The sequence below is a fragment of the Ptychodera flava genome, chromosome 15 (assembly GCF_041260155.1).
Source record: "Ptychodera flava strain L36383 chromosome 15, AS_Pfla_20210202, whole genome shotgun sequence".
Classification (NCBI taxonomy): Eukaryota; Metazoa; Hemichordata; class Enteropneusta; family Ptychoderidae; genus Ptychodera; species Ptychodera flava.
In genome coordinates, this window is record NC_091942.1 from 10,297,423 (window position 1) to 10,313,019 (window position 15,597).

Genomic DNA, 15,597 nt, shown 5'->3' on the forward strand with positions numbered 1-15,597 from the left:
ATTCCTCAATCAAAACAAGTTGTCGTAATTTGTCATAATTCTGACTAACCTTTTCAGAAGAACACCAACGATCAAACAGTTGTTCTTTTGTTCGAGCAAATTCAACATAAGTTTGGTCTTTCGCCTTCTCACAATCCCTAAATTTCTGACGGTACGCTTCAGGCACCAACTCATAACCCTTGAGAATTAATTCCTTCACAGAATCATAATCTGAAGCCTGCTCTACTGACAACTGAATGTAAATTTCTCTGGCTTTACCCACCAAAGCACTCTGCAAAAGCATAGACCAGGACTCCTTAGGCCAGTTCAGACTCTGAGCAATTTTCTCAAAATGAAGGAAATATTTATCGACATCCTTTTCTTGGAAAGGGGGAACTAACCTGAAATGCTTAGTGATGTCAAAACCGTGTGAAGGGAAGGATTTTCCTGACTGTCCAAGCTCTAAACGTTTCATTTCTAATCTTTCCTGCCTATCTTTCTCTCTCTGTCTTTCTTCCATTTCTAATTGCATTTGTATTTTTTCTTTTTCTAAGCCTGTCTCTCTTTTTCCATTTGTAATTCTAGTTTCTTGATCTCCAAATTTGTCTGCAATTCTAATTCTAATTTTCTGAGTTCAGAGGTAGACTCGGGCTCATAATCTTTCAGGGTGGATTCCTCAAATTGGCCTAAATCAACTAGATGTTTGGCAATACGGTACTGTATTTCCCTCTTGCGCATAGATCTTTTGACTTCTACTTTAAGGAAATTGGCCAGTGTTATGAGGTCGTCTTTTCTGAGGGAATCAAATGTGTCCTGATCAAGGTCATCCATTTCCTCTGGTTTAAATTCCGCCATGATTAAATTTCGCTGAGTTCACAGTATACAGTAGTTTTGAAAAAGGGCAGGCAAAATGTTGTCAAACGGCTCAAAATATTCGTATCCCGGACAAGCCCCCAATTTTTTACGTGCAGAGAAAACGAACAAAAGGGTGAACTCAGCAGTTAATGTTTAAACAAAATTTATTACGAAAATAAAACTAATTGCTAAGTTAGGGATAGGATACAAGCTTTAAAGTGTACAGACTACTTATCTCAGCTGGGACGGCAAAGCTCCAGTCTCAGAGTTGTAACAGTCAGTTGGATGAATGAACAGTCCTTTGGCTTGCAGGCTTGAAGCTGCACAAAGACCACAGTATAAATCCGCGTTGACAGTGAAGGTCTTGAAAAGTCTTGAGAATGACTACTGCTGGAGTTTAGTAACACACAAGAGACACGATCCCAAAAGTCTGACTGGAAGCTGTGCACGTCCCTTTTATAAAGGCATATAAGAACAATCTAGAACTTTTATTGACATGCTAATTACTGTTCTAAAATTATCTCCCTTACACAACTAATCAACTTTCCAGAACATTCCAAACATGACTAATTGAATTCAAGGTTGTGAGGTCATCAAGGGCAGTGACCTTGAGAATGTTCTAGACTAATTGAACTCAGGTCATGATGAGTGTAGGGGGAAATGACCTACATAACACTACGCCATATCTGTAATTATATGGGACTCTGGACACATAACTTACTCCCAGATGGCTACTTAGCTGTATAGCAGCTGTTTTGATTTCTCTAACTGATTGGTCATAGAGCATAAACCCAGAGCACAGGGTACAGTATTATGACATGGCGTTATCACGGATAATGCTGAGATTATTATCACCATGTAGGAGAGATCAGAGTCATTTCCCATTTGTACATTAGTGTAAAATGTGTAGGAAAGGAACATTTTCAGGGCTAGTCATCAATCATTGCATTAGACGACAATTTTGATATTCAAGATGAGTTTTTATTATGCGTCGCGTGTATCAGATTACAGGTGCTCCCCTGTACATATGTTGTGTTCATTAAAACTGCGGAATATGCAGGTGGGTAAATACAAACTTTTGGAACACAGCCAGGTAGCATTTCTGCTGACGCTCTATACAGGATCATTGCTTTTACTTACAATGGAGAGCTCCTGTAAAATGACTAGGGAAACCCTTGTAACATTGACCAGCTTACAGTTCTTGAATGAAAACACCATGTCATTATGTATCAAGTTTCTTTTGATGCTTGGCTACCTCATGTGCATATATTGGACTGTATACTAAACCAGACCTGTATTTTTTTTATCCTGTAACATTGAATATATAGTTGTGTTACAATCAACAGTAAAACCAATACATGATCTGTAATCTTAAGGTGGTACATGCCCCGAAAGTGAAAGACTTAGAACTTTTTCTCAGACTTTCCTCAGTGAAACTTTCGACCATTCTCTTACCAAATCAAGAATAAAAATCAGCAGTCACTGTGCAAAGTTGATCAATAGAGAAACAAATTACCAAAGATTTACTGATATTTGAAATTCAAAATGGCCGCCATCACTGAGTTAACTCTATGGGGAAAAAAATACAATTTGCGATTTTCAAACAACTTGGGCAGTGATAATCTTTCTTACTCCAAGATCTCGAAAGTGAGCTTCCCACAAGTGGTAGATCAGCAAAGAATTGTAAACATTTTTTAGTTTGAATATCTGTTCCTGAGGGGCCTTCCACCTTGATGTTGAAATAGAAAATATGCAAATTCATGTATTCCATATGGCAGACAATTAACAGAGCAAACATACACAGGACAAAAGACAAAGCAAAATCCATGATCGATGTCTTGGCATTGGGGACATTTGCTCCATAGATGTTTGTGTCAGCAAATCTGTTCAATAGTGTGCAAATGTAATCAAAACATGTATTAAAACCATCTGCCATTTTACATGCTTTCTGTCTAAACCTTATGGAGTAATAATGCTGTAAGGAGGCTTAGTGGTTTTAGCCACTAGCATGTTTCAGTCAGTTGATTAATTTGTGAATATCTGCTTACGTATCTTACAAATGGGGCTTATGCCAATGTTACATTTTAATATTGTTTCAACCACTGTTACTGTACGGTAAACTCTTGGAACTTTAGTTTCAGGTAATCGATGGAATTGGTGAAAAATTGAAATAAAACAGATGAAACCCAATATGCAGTTCTTTAAAAAGAGTTTGGAAAGTGCATGTGTTGCCATTTCTGCCAATCTTTCATTAAATTACAGCATTGCTTTTTTGTTGACACAGCTGACATGTATACAAACAAAAAATGAAAATTGTAAATGTGAATGAACATGTGTCCACTGTTACTGAGCAAATGTACAGCCTTCTACCAGTTAGTGTTTCAACTGAATTAATCCCCAATCATTTAGCATGACATAATCTTCCTTCTCTTTGTGAGCACCATCGGAATTCATACTACATGTATCTGCCCATCTGCCGCCTAATTATTTTCTGTAATCCCTTACCGATATTCATAGAGAACTGGTCATCTATGATACTTTATATACATCATGATACACACAAGGTTATCAGGAGTGGGGACATGTTTTGCATGTTTAATCACACAAAGCTACCTTGTGTTTATCTTTGTTTATGTACACAGTGGGTCCCATGGTGTTTTAGGAAGAGCTTTACCTGCCAAACGACAAAGATATTTCATATTGCTCACAGACTTTTATTGAGAACGTCCTAACCCCAAGTGAATACCAGTGCCAACTCACAATGCATATTAAATGGTGAGATTCATAAATTGAATAAATTGATTGATTGATTGATTGATAAAGCCCAAAGAGATTGGCAATTAATCACGACCAGCAAACAACCTCTTCCCTATTCTGCAGATGATAGAAAGTTAAGCAGAACGAGTGTGTCCGGGTTTGCTTTGGGAATTGGCTAATTTCAAAGGCAATTAACCAACAACTTGCAGTGTCTAATCAAGGTTGTAACAGGGTTTGAAATACCCCAGGTGCACCATGCACTGTGTACGTCAATTCTACCTCGGTGTATGTGGATTCCAAAAGTCATGTGCACAGTGTGCAGGTTGATAGAAAATTCTATTTCAATCCCTGTGTTAACTTAAAGATCAGCAGAGATGCAATGTTCACCATCGATGAGTCAGTTTGTGATGGCTAAATAATCCAGTCTAAGACAGTAGTGGGTGCTGTTCGATTTGTAAGGACAGTGTTCCCCAAGAATTTGTTAAGTGATTGTTATGTAAATAACTTTCTTTTGTCTTCCCCTATCCTTCAAAGGCTTTAGGGAGAACACCCAAGAAATTACAGTGGAGCCAAAAGTGAATCGATCAAATGAAAATGAAAATATCACAGAAAACAGCGTACATGATAGCATACATCAACTTTATAAAGACTTATGGTCTCTCTAAGATTTATTGCTGTTGGCTTGCAGGGATTTATCACCCCGTGTATGATACATCTCATTGAAATTACCAGTTTAGTCTTTGTCAAAGGGAGATGTGACTCTCCCTATAATTCATAAACTAAAAATCTATGATTTATGAGGATGTTTTTGTCAGCCATCATGAATAAAAAACTTTGACAAATTCACCAATTGTTGAGGAACTCCCTCCAGGTGTGCATGTAGAGGGTTGATGACTTTCCCCCAAAACATATCTTGCCCCTAGGGCAGGAGATGTCTTCGACTTATCAGCTTTTGAGTCTTAGCATATTGTGTGAGAGTTTTCTTTTCCTCTATGACTCTCCCTGACCCGGCACATCTGCGAATGAGACACTCAATCTAGCCTTGCAGCAGGAAACGTGAAAGGGGTAAAATATGTCTCAAGAGGTGATTAAATTTTCGATCTTTGCTTCTTCAAGCATCAAACTCTCTCTGACACATCTCTTAATTTCCACATGGCTAAGGAGTATAGGTTCATTTTGGATTATACATGACCGCAATTGACAGCATGTTTTATTACGCCATGGTTAATTCATGTTCTTTTGTATAGAACTCTGCCATATTCCTATATTAAACTTATTCTTCAACTTGAACAGTTGCTGGCAAATGCAGGAAAAGTGTACAACTGAAACCTTTTATCTGAAATGATAAATTTGATGTAAAAGAAAGTTGAATTCTCAACAGTATGGTTTAATGTATTGTATGCCTTCCTTGATCAAGTGTTGGCATCAATTGGGCAGGAAAATTATAGTAGTAACCACTTTATTGATCAGTTTTGTGGAATATGAAGGAGTCATCCTTTGTACTCTTCTATGTAGGCGTGAATTAAAAAATGTTGAACTTTATGAGTACATTTTTTTACACTTGCATGCAAAGTTACTCACTCCTGTCATTTGTATGTTTGATGAATACGTATAGATTTTAATCATTTGTTCAATTTGAGATATGTTTTACTTTCAGTTCAGAAATTACAAGACCATCCCACTCGATACAAATTTTGATTCCAATTTCTGCAAGCATTTAGACTTTGAGTACTAATGGCAATGGGAAAATCCATTCTGAATCTAATGGTCTCTCTAATTGTCCTCAGACCGGTAGAAGATGAGATACAGTGGTCAGACACATACACTGTTATCTGGCATTCAGTTTTCAGGTTTACCATTATATCTCTGACTTCTTCCACAAAGTACTTTTGCAAATCAGCTGGTTGTAAGATAAGCAACAAACAAAAACTTTGTCCTTGACCTCTGGGACCAGTTGATTTTCAAACACTCCAGGGTGTATTTGTCCGGGTATGGAATAAGATATGGACAAGAAACCCTGCTTATGTGAATTAACCACCAAATCACCTCAGGATTTGAAAATGGTGCCGAGATGTCATGTTTTGTTGATGAAAAAAGTCAGTATTCTTTCTCTTCCTTGATGCTGAGGATCACTGCAAGGTCATGCACAGTGATGGGTTGCAGTGCGCATCGGTCATAACATTGCCAGCTTTTAATTAATTCATCACTCTCCTGTTGAAGATTTTTCCTTCCCAATGGAAAATTGAAGTTATCTCAATTGTTGTGCTCACTAAATCACACAGGAACTGGCTTTCAAGCGTATAATCTATATCCAAGGGCTTGCAAATGAGAGGCCATAAATAGTTATTACCTTGTCAGAAACTCATAAATAAAAACTCCCTTTTTGAAAGCTATCCTAGTTATCAGTTCACACTTGATTACATGTGTACAACACAAAACTGAAGCTGATTGTGCAGTTATCTGCAGGAGAATACTCAGAAGAGATTGGTGTGGTATTGGAGTTCTTGTATCACCAGAACATAATATGACACTTATTGTTGCTCTTCAGTGCTGCATTCACAATGATACTGAATCATTAATCCTGTTCAGTAGTTCTGCACCCAATACAACTTACAAATCAATTATTGAAATTTACATAAAGAGTTAAATATCAAGGTATAAACATTGGATATAGGAGAGAGAGAGAGAGAGAGAGAGAGAGAGAGAGAGAGGGAGGAGGGAGAGGAGGGAGGAGGAGAGGAAGGGAGAGAGATACTCATCAGTGTTCCATCTAAAGTTTTGAGTGAGTGCCCAACTTTACCTTTGGTGCCCCAAGGGCACGGCAGCCACAGGGACAGTCATGTTACGTCTTCTCTATATATGCTAATTTATTGAGTTATGTATACTCACAATATACCCTAAATGTGTAGGTGTGAGGCGTACCATGTGTAAGTAGCAAATGTGCTGCCAATGAGTGCTAAAACTCAAACCGTGGAAGTAAAATTGGCACTGAGGTCGCACCTTTGGCCACAAGCTTTGATGTTTATTGTTACCAAAACTAATACCAATCGAAATGTCTGAAACTAAAGTTGCGCTGACACTCATAAAGATACAGTTACTTGCATTGATCTGCAAATTAGCTGCTTCACTATCAAAATTTCATCGGAAGAACACCGGCTGTGAAGCTGAGGACATATAATTAGGTAGTGCTGCCATGTGTTGTGAAAGAAATGAGCACATCCTACCCAACTTATGGTACAGTGTCTGGCAGGCAGTCAGTCACAACTATGTCATCAGAGGTAAAATCAGACCATGTAATGACTACTGGTACACAACAATATGTACAACCTACAATACCACAATGTTTGCCTATATTTGCATTTTCAGATGCAGAAAATAAGTAAATATGAGAATGTATTCATTGATGAGAATGACCAGATGAAAAGCAAATTGCAGCTGTTGGAAGACTTTACATAGATTTGTTTGCTTGCATTCATCTATTTCTCTTTTTATTTTATTTTCAGTGACAAGAGTAAGATCACAAGGTTCAATAAGAGTCACTTTCAATGTAGTCACCAGAGACATGAAGAAACTTGGCTACGATGTCATTCCGTCCACTTTGTCTATTCCGAGTACTGCGACAACTGCAGCAATGGCAGCCAATCCCAAGCCAGGCGCTGCAGCTGCTGCTGTACCTACGGCAAATGTCCCCACAAGCACCAGCTAGTGATTGATTTGGCAATGCAGCCATTAGAGTTGCAGTTTAAGAGTTGCAGCAGAGTAAGCCATGAACATGTCACCCTCATAACTCCACCCCAACACCCCCTGTCACCTTAACCAAAGCTCCTAACTTTAGAAAATTAATTATAACAGTCAGTGTATTGTCTAATTTACTCTTGAAGTATACCTGGCTTGTCATTTTCAAATTATGTCCATGATGTAACTCAAAGGAACTTCTTTTTGAAATTGTTGTCTTGTCGTCAACAAAAATATCAAAAGAATCTAAATTTGAGTCACAACATAGTTTGAACTTGATACAAATTCATATGATGGAACATATTTACTATTTCGAAATGTTTCTCAGTACAATCCTAGGATCTCAGGAATCAGCAGTGATGAATGCAGACTTTTGTTATTTTTACCCTGTTACCAACTGTTGCTTTTCTGCTTCAATGAACTTTGAGTTTTACCCACAAAATGTTGTTAAAGTGGTCAATCATACATTTTTAGCAAGAACTACTTATATGATTGGTTTCAATACTTGCAACCCCAATCATAAAAATACCCTTTTATCCTCCACCCCCTACCGATAACCCACTTTGTATATGCACTGTCCCATATAATAACATTGGAACAGGCTGAGACTGAGAGTGAAATAGTTGACGTCAAATCACAGCCTGATATAAATGTATATTTGGTATCAGATAAGACCAGTACTGCGTGACGGTAATGTTCATGGCTCTCCAGTTGCAACAATTGTAAATCCTTCCATCCATCTCCACTTCCTCATAATCTGTTTTCCATGAAAGACAATAATTTGAATTACTTGGAAAGCAATTGGATGGAAAGGGCAGCTAAACTTAATCACTCGTTGGTGCCTTGTGAAAACAGTTTTTGATTTGTACGTTTAAAAAATGCTCAGCTCATAATTTAAAAATATTATCACATAAGAAATCAATAAATAATAGTGAAACAATATATCTTGTTAACTTTCTGTAAATATTTTGTCTATAAAACTTTGGTGGAGGTTTTTGTAAGCATGTTTATTTAAATGCGTTTCTATAATACTGAGAGACAATTGTACATAGGGAGGTAGAGAAAACTATGAACAAATATTTAAATCCATTCCTTTGATTGAAGCACCACAGGAAATACTAGCTTAACAAAAGGGACCCCATGGCATTTACTAATTTAGATACTTGTTTCACCTTAGAGACCCATGTGCATTTTACAAACTATGCGTCTAGACATGTAAATAGTTCAAAACAGTAACATTTTTGGTAAAAGATATGTATTCAGGCAATTTTCTTTGTACTACAAACGTGTCAAATCATAGTATACCGACATTAAGCCACATTGTCGATGCTTGATTGTTAGTTCAAGCAAAGTGTGCTTCGGGCATCATGTCTTGCTGGGGTGCTTCCACTGATGTCGTGCCCAGACTGAAGCAATCAAAAACTCCTCTAAGGTTCTGAGGCGACCTCACACCAGGTGGCGAGACAAACCATAGAAGATCTCCAAGAGAGAGCCACTGGTGTGGAAGTTCGCTTTTCAATGGCCACTGAGGTATGAGTGATGCGATCTGCCATGCTCCATTGGCTCCAGGACCAATTCTTTCTTGAAATATCGTACCTTGTTTGCCATCTGTCAGACTGTACGTAATTCATCATGTGTTCATATCCTGTGTATTCTACCAAGTACTTACAATAATTGTAGAAAGGGAATGTTTTATCCACAAACACTTCAATTTTGCCAGTGTTCAGTACAATAATTTGTCATGACCTGTCCAATAAGCCACTCTTCTTTTCATATGTTTTATGTTGACAATTGTACTACAAACCTTTCGGGTTTCTACTTATTTGATCATTTGGACATGGATTCGTGTATCCACTTTGGTTATTTTTGTAATCTTGATGAATTTCGATTTTGTAAACTGTAATTGCAATGGGAGTTTTGTAGAGGGTCTGTCAAAATCATTAAAATATTTCAGACGTATTTTATGCAATGTATTTTTATTAATGTACAAATTTATTCATTGCAAATCTCCAACTTTAGTCAATAATGTAGTGAGTTAATCAGCATTGCATAGAAACTGACTGATGTTGTGTAAATAACTAATAGGCATTTCATGTGTTATGGTAATCGGGGCGTGCAGATGGTACACAGGCGTACATCTAGCGTGGCTACTGCTGGAAAGAAATTACTAGACCAGACCTGTATGTGCAGTAAGGTTGCACAGCTCTCAGAAACTGCTTCCTTGAGACAAACTGAATGATTATTATCACATAATATTAGTAGAAGACAACTGGAAAAAGTGTATGCTGCAATTTGCATGAGCATTATAAAATTGAAAACATAGATATGATGATATGTATTCACTGTTTGTAACTGAATGAAAAGAGATGTGTTTCAGGTTGTAACATCACAGCAGATGGAATGTTATGTTCATCATCAGAATTTATGATAATGTCTTTAAATGAAAAAAAAGGCACAGCTTGTTTATCAGAAATTTCTCAAAAACATGGTTGTCAGTTTGATAAAAATTTATGTCAGCAGGAACTAATACCAGAACTAGGGATTTAGGACAATAGTTTTATAAAAACAATAGTCATGCTTCCTGTGCAGCCATTGCCAGTGGCAAAATATCTAGTTGTAAATATAAAAAAGAACAATAACGAATTACTGGCCCAATATGGTTGGGTTATTTTGACCAATGCTTATTTTAGGGAACCAATCTGTGTCATAATTCATTCATTTCCATCTTTTTGTTTCTTTCAATTAAAGAATCCATGGCATACATGGGACTATTCATTTGAGACCTGAGTTCTGATAGGAAAAAGCGTTTCTGATATATTATGTACTTTTTATGCTTTAAATTTATAGAATATAAATCATAATGTATAAAGATATTTATCAAGGATCCTTGCCAATGTAATTTTTTAACAATCCTAGGTCATTATGTATAATGGGTGTAGAATTTGGTATTGTGATTGACAAAAGACGCAAGGGATGGAGAATAGAGTGACCGTGGCCATACATGAAGTAAAATAACTTTTAACATCCTGATCTGTGTGTTGCATCTTGTAAAGTATGTCACATAACAAGTCTGCCTTCACTGCGAAGGGTAATTATTGTTCGCAAAGTTCCCATCACTAATTTGCAAAGAAGCACAGTTTTCATGTAGGAGTTATGGCCAAACCCATCAGAACACCAATTCACTGTTCGCTTAATGCGAGAAGGCATTGAATCTTCATGACATAACAATTTTCATCATTTTCAGGATGACTCACCTCCATATTCACGATTGTTTATCAGCATTTTTGTCAAAATATTATGACTAATTTGATAAAAAATTCAAAGGAGTACAAAGGACTCTCCTCTATGTAGGCAGTTAAAACAAGAACTGAATGCAGGGATTGGGGATTCAGTACTAGGGCTGTAGTACCGGGGAAAATTACACTTGTGCTCTCGGTATAACTATTGTACGTGATAAAATGCCCAGTTGTAAGTAAAAGAAGGAATAAAAATTACTTGCTGCATATAGTTTTTTTTGACCAGTGCATATTTTAAGAAACCAATCTTCGTCATAATCCTGTTGTTTTCGTCTTTTTGCATACTGCAAATAAGAATGCACTTCGTACACAGGGCCATTCATTTGAAGTCAGAGATCAATACAGGGAAATACGTTTCTTGTACACTGATATACTGTTTACGCTTTTAAAAATTATGTTGCATGGAAATGTTGATCGAGGATTCTTGCCAAGGTATTGGGGGGGGGAGGGGGTTACAAACCCAGGTCATAATTTATAGTAGATGTTGAATCTTCTATTACTCTGACAGAAAGGAGATGGGATGGAGAATAGAGTTAAGACATTGCACAGTCAGTAGCCGTGGCCATACATGTGGTAAAAGAACATTTCACATCCTTTACTGTGTGTTGTATCGTCATTTACAACCAGTCTGCTTTCATCGCATGTGGCTTTTGGGCCGCAAATTCTGTATCACTTGTTCTCACCGAACCCATTAGAACACGAATCCACTGTTCGCTTATGCCAGTCGGGGTGACTCTTTATGACGCAACAGTTTTCATCATTCGACGATGACTTATCTCCCAAATCACGATTGCGGCACGCTCGCAGTGAAGTGAAATTCCCGCGAAGACAGATTACTCAGTTCAAACTGCACAGCCTGATGTGCCCATAAGAAGCCTTGCCTGCGTAAGGTAATATCGTCAGAGCCATCTAATATGTAGACGCGGCCATTTAGCGCATAGGAAGTCAATTAGGTGCAAAATCAAATCAACCGTGAACTTTCGAGATGACTGTAAATCCGACCTAGAATTTTACCACAACTAATAAAATTTAGCTCTTCCTTTCAAGCCTTTTGGACGAGACAATTATTGGGTGGATGACGCGCTGTAATTAGCCATATGCTCATCCAGCCAAGAGAGGGCTACAGTAGCACAAATTGACATGTAAATTTGAATAGGCCGTGACAGCGTTTCTTACAGTAGGCCTATGCTTAAATGGCATCGTAGGTTTTCTTATGGCTCGATATTATTAAATGACTGATGAGCATGTCTTCGCCTCCACTAGACTGTTCAGAAAGGGCCTACATTCTATACTGATCCCGCGGTACGTGCTCCCAATCAAGCTTCCGTTTCTGTCAACGTTTCGTAGAAAATGTACTTTTTGGACAACGTGCAAATGAATGGAAGCTCTAGAAATGTAAAGAGAGGTAGCTCTTACTTTTGACCAGACAACCATCGATGCAACTTTAATGAGCCACTGTGTGCACAGATCCGATTAACCTATCAAGTAATGGGTGGCACATCAGTTGGTGCCCACTCTGCAATATTTGTTAGCGACATCTTTGATCTCGTAATGGGTTGTCCTTTATTCCTGGCGAACACAGAAAATCTTGTGGTGTTCTAATCAGCCAGCTCGATCGACATCATTCTCGACTCTGGCTTCTTCAGGGCAATCCTATGTTATACCAATCCCTACAGCTGGAGAACGTTTGTGAATGTTTTGTGCTAAATTATTGCTACACATTTAATTTAATTGATTCGACAGTGTATCAGACGATGCAGTTTCGTCTGATCGTCATGCAGCAAAGCATTCTTTAAAAATACAAGATCTCCATAGACATAGGCACCACCTGACGTCATCTTCTCCCGGTGTAGCTGTAAACAACTTGGTGTTGTGAAATATATTCGATGCTTAATGATTTATGTGCGAACACCTTTTATTAAACAATAAACAGCAAAACGCTATCAGAATGCGTCATAGGTTCAATGAGCGAGTTGTAAAACATACAGTACCAGTCCAGGAAATGTTAATCAGAAATGTATAAGTATACACCAAATATGATTTAGGAATTTCACCTTTAAGTATTAATGTCCTATGCAAAGGGTAAAATATGAAAATAATGTAATCAGAACGAACAATATTAGTTGAATTAAAAAAGATCATTAGCCCGAACGTCGTTTTTTTTCCATAGGCCACTGGCCGCTAATAGTGCTACCATAGTAGCTTACTGTTGCCGTCATGGATCTTGCCCACTCTATTAGCGATGGGGATTTAGCTTAGCGGTTTTGGCTACTAATGCCTTCGCTAGGCGAATAGTAACCGTACTTTTTGGGTTTGAACCTAGGGAGAATTTTACTGAATTTGACAGTCAGAGTCTGTGCTCAAAAACAAAAACTGTTGTAAATGACAATTGTGACCAATATAGGATAAGCTGACGTTCCAAAATGGTTTAATTATGATAATCAGTCATGGAAATAGAGCCTTTCATTCGGCAACCCCAGATTGCAGGTTTATGAAAGAACTTTTGTGTTCCATTCAGTGTATTATCTGATTGATTTGTATTGAATAATAAGTTTGATACCCCTTACTCCTCTGGAAATTTCACACCCCACCCCCGAACACCTAGTATTTTTCATACCCCTCCCCTATAATTTTCTCCTGCGGCCCATTCCGTTAATTGTGCTCGTTCCCTTAGGAGATATACAAAATGCAATTGCTGTAAAGTCGTGGAAAATGTCATTGTGGTCATCATTCTCCAAGGGAAGTTATACATTAAACAGCGTTGAAAGCATCAAAAGTATACCCTACAAAGGCCTCACGCTATTATCAAATTTATCTGACAGGAAATTTATTTTAATTAAGAAAAAAATTGACAACGAGCACTAATGCGAAAACCATGGTCTTAGAAGGGTACGGAAGTCAAATGACGATAATGTAAGTGCATATCCAGAAAGCCGTGATTTAGCTATGCTTCTTTTAGGTGCATACATAATTGGATTCACAGATTTTGGCTTTAGATAAGTTTGCTGTCGTTAAGTGTTCTTTGATGCTCCATCCCTGCTTTGCTTTCCACAAGCTAAATGAAGTCCGACATATCAGACAAATCAGAGCTTGAACAGCGTCGCTCATCTGCGAAAAAAGCTCGCTCTATTCACGATGCACCCAAGGCTGACCAGCAGGTAAAGGCTGGCCATCAGATAAGGCTCAAAGCGGCAATTGATTAATTGACCGAGCGACTGTTCATCGAATCTCTATGGTTACCGTCATTTGGTTGAGCTCGTATGACATCCAGACTCCGAAGCAATCGGAAAATGATGCAACGCAATTTGGTTCACATCGCGCGATAGCCCTTTTCCTATAAACTCTCTAGATAATAATCTTCTTAATGAAAATCAAATGAATGCAGCATCTGCTATCGCGTTGATAGTATTTCAAAACTTTATGAAACCAATATCTATGTGTATATATGTCCTGGAGCATCCTGTCTGAAATGCCCAATGACATTTTAGTAATATTGTCTCCAATTCTATATTTATCTAAATAATTTATTGTATATATGTATCTCTCTATCGCAAACATAGAAGAAATATTTAAATTCCATGAATTTGGTAAACACAAGTAATACGCTGTTCCCCATTTCATATTTATTTAATTCATGATATATATTTATGAAGAAAAGCCGGGGGAAATATTTATATTATATGAATTTCGGTTGAATAGTGTATTGGGCGTTTACTACGACCACCATCTAGTAATTTTCTTTTAAGATGAGGCATTCGATATCAAATAGGCAGTAAATGATACGTAACTTGTAACATTATCGCTTACATTGAAAGTGTCCGATCCACTTCCTATGGTATCCAACGAGTCAGCTAGTCAGGGCTGCGATATTTTTTTTCTCAACGCCGGACGTGTTCACTGTATGTAAGAAATAAATTCAAATGGGCATGCTGACAATGCTTCTAATTTGAGCAGATGCCAATACTTTTAGCACGTTTGTAGAATAACTCATATTTTTTTACATAAACAACCATGCCAATCTAATTGTTCCGTACTCTATCCATCCCTAGAGAACTTTTGTACGCTAATGTTGGGATGTGAAAATGTTCAATGGGATAAATGTGATCTATTTTCTTCTATTCCACTAACGGTCGACTTGACAACAAAATCAATCAAAGTAATTGCATACGGTGGCGCAGGTTTTTGTCTACTCGTACACTGCCTTTAAAAAGTACTACGGCGATTCTGCCCTCAACATTTATAATGGATTGCAATGATCGAAAAACGAAACTGTTACTTCCGATCACACATTTGACGTGTTCCAAACTTCACATGAAATGTTATGAAGAGTTCCGAAGGGGACTCTGGCTTTCAGAAAATTTGCAGTTTAATGGATGCCGCAGACAACTCATTTGTGCACGACATCGTGGGGACCCTTCGACTCGCTTAAAGGCCAATGTTCTTCACCAGCTACACCTAAAAACAAATTGACGAACTCGATAAATCTTTCCAAGAAAATAAACAGGCACCATCTCGATATTCACTGTTTAAACGAACTAATCCGAGAAGCAAGGATTGAAGACTGCACCCTTTTAGTACTACGCGCCACCAAACAGAGAGTCTTACTCATATTTCCTATAGGTAACATTAGGCCTATACTATTCTCTTTCATTTTAAGTAATAAACGTCCAGGGTCACTGTGCAAAGTGTGTGATTAGGCAACCAAATTACCGAAATTCACCTTGATGCTCCGTGTAAGTTGTATGGCTAAAATTGTACGTAAATGTATATGTTCATGTATAATTTCTGCTGGTACCTGAAGTATATGTAAGTGAAGATATAAACGCCAATATCGGTATGTTCGTGCACTCGTTATTAAATTGCTGAGCTACGAATCTGGATCAAGTTTCAGTATTTCATATCATGCGCCGAGTACAACGTACCAGATTCATTCAATTACTATAAAAAGATCAAAGCAAGAACACAAATAGACGAC

The 15,597-nt window shown here is 37.7% G+C and overlaps 1 protein-coding gene across 1 annotated transcript in view; it reads left to right on the top strand.

Annotated features, from left to right (window-relative positions):
* LOC139151107 (B9 domain-containing protein 1-like) overlaps positions 1 to 10,353 on the top strand; it is a 45,902-nt gene extending 35,549 nt beyond the window's left edge. The window contains exon 7 of the mRNA XM_070723657.1: positions 7,095 to 10,353. Coding sequence (XP_070579758.1) covers positions 7,095 to 7,297 — 203 coding nt within the window. The 3' untranslated portion in view covers positions 7,298 to 10,353. The remainder of the gene's footprint in view (positions 1 to 7,094) is intronic.
* Positions 10,354 to 15,597: the final 5,244 nt, after the last annotated feature.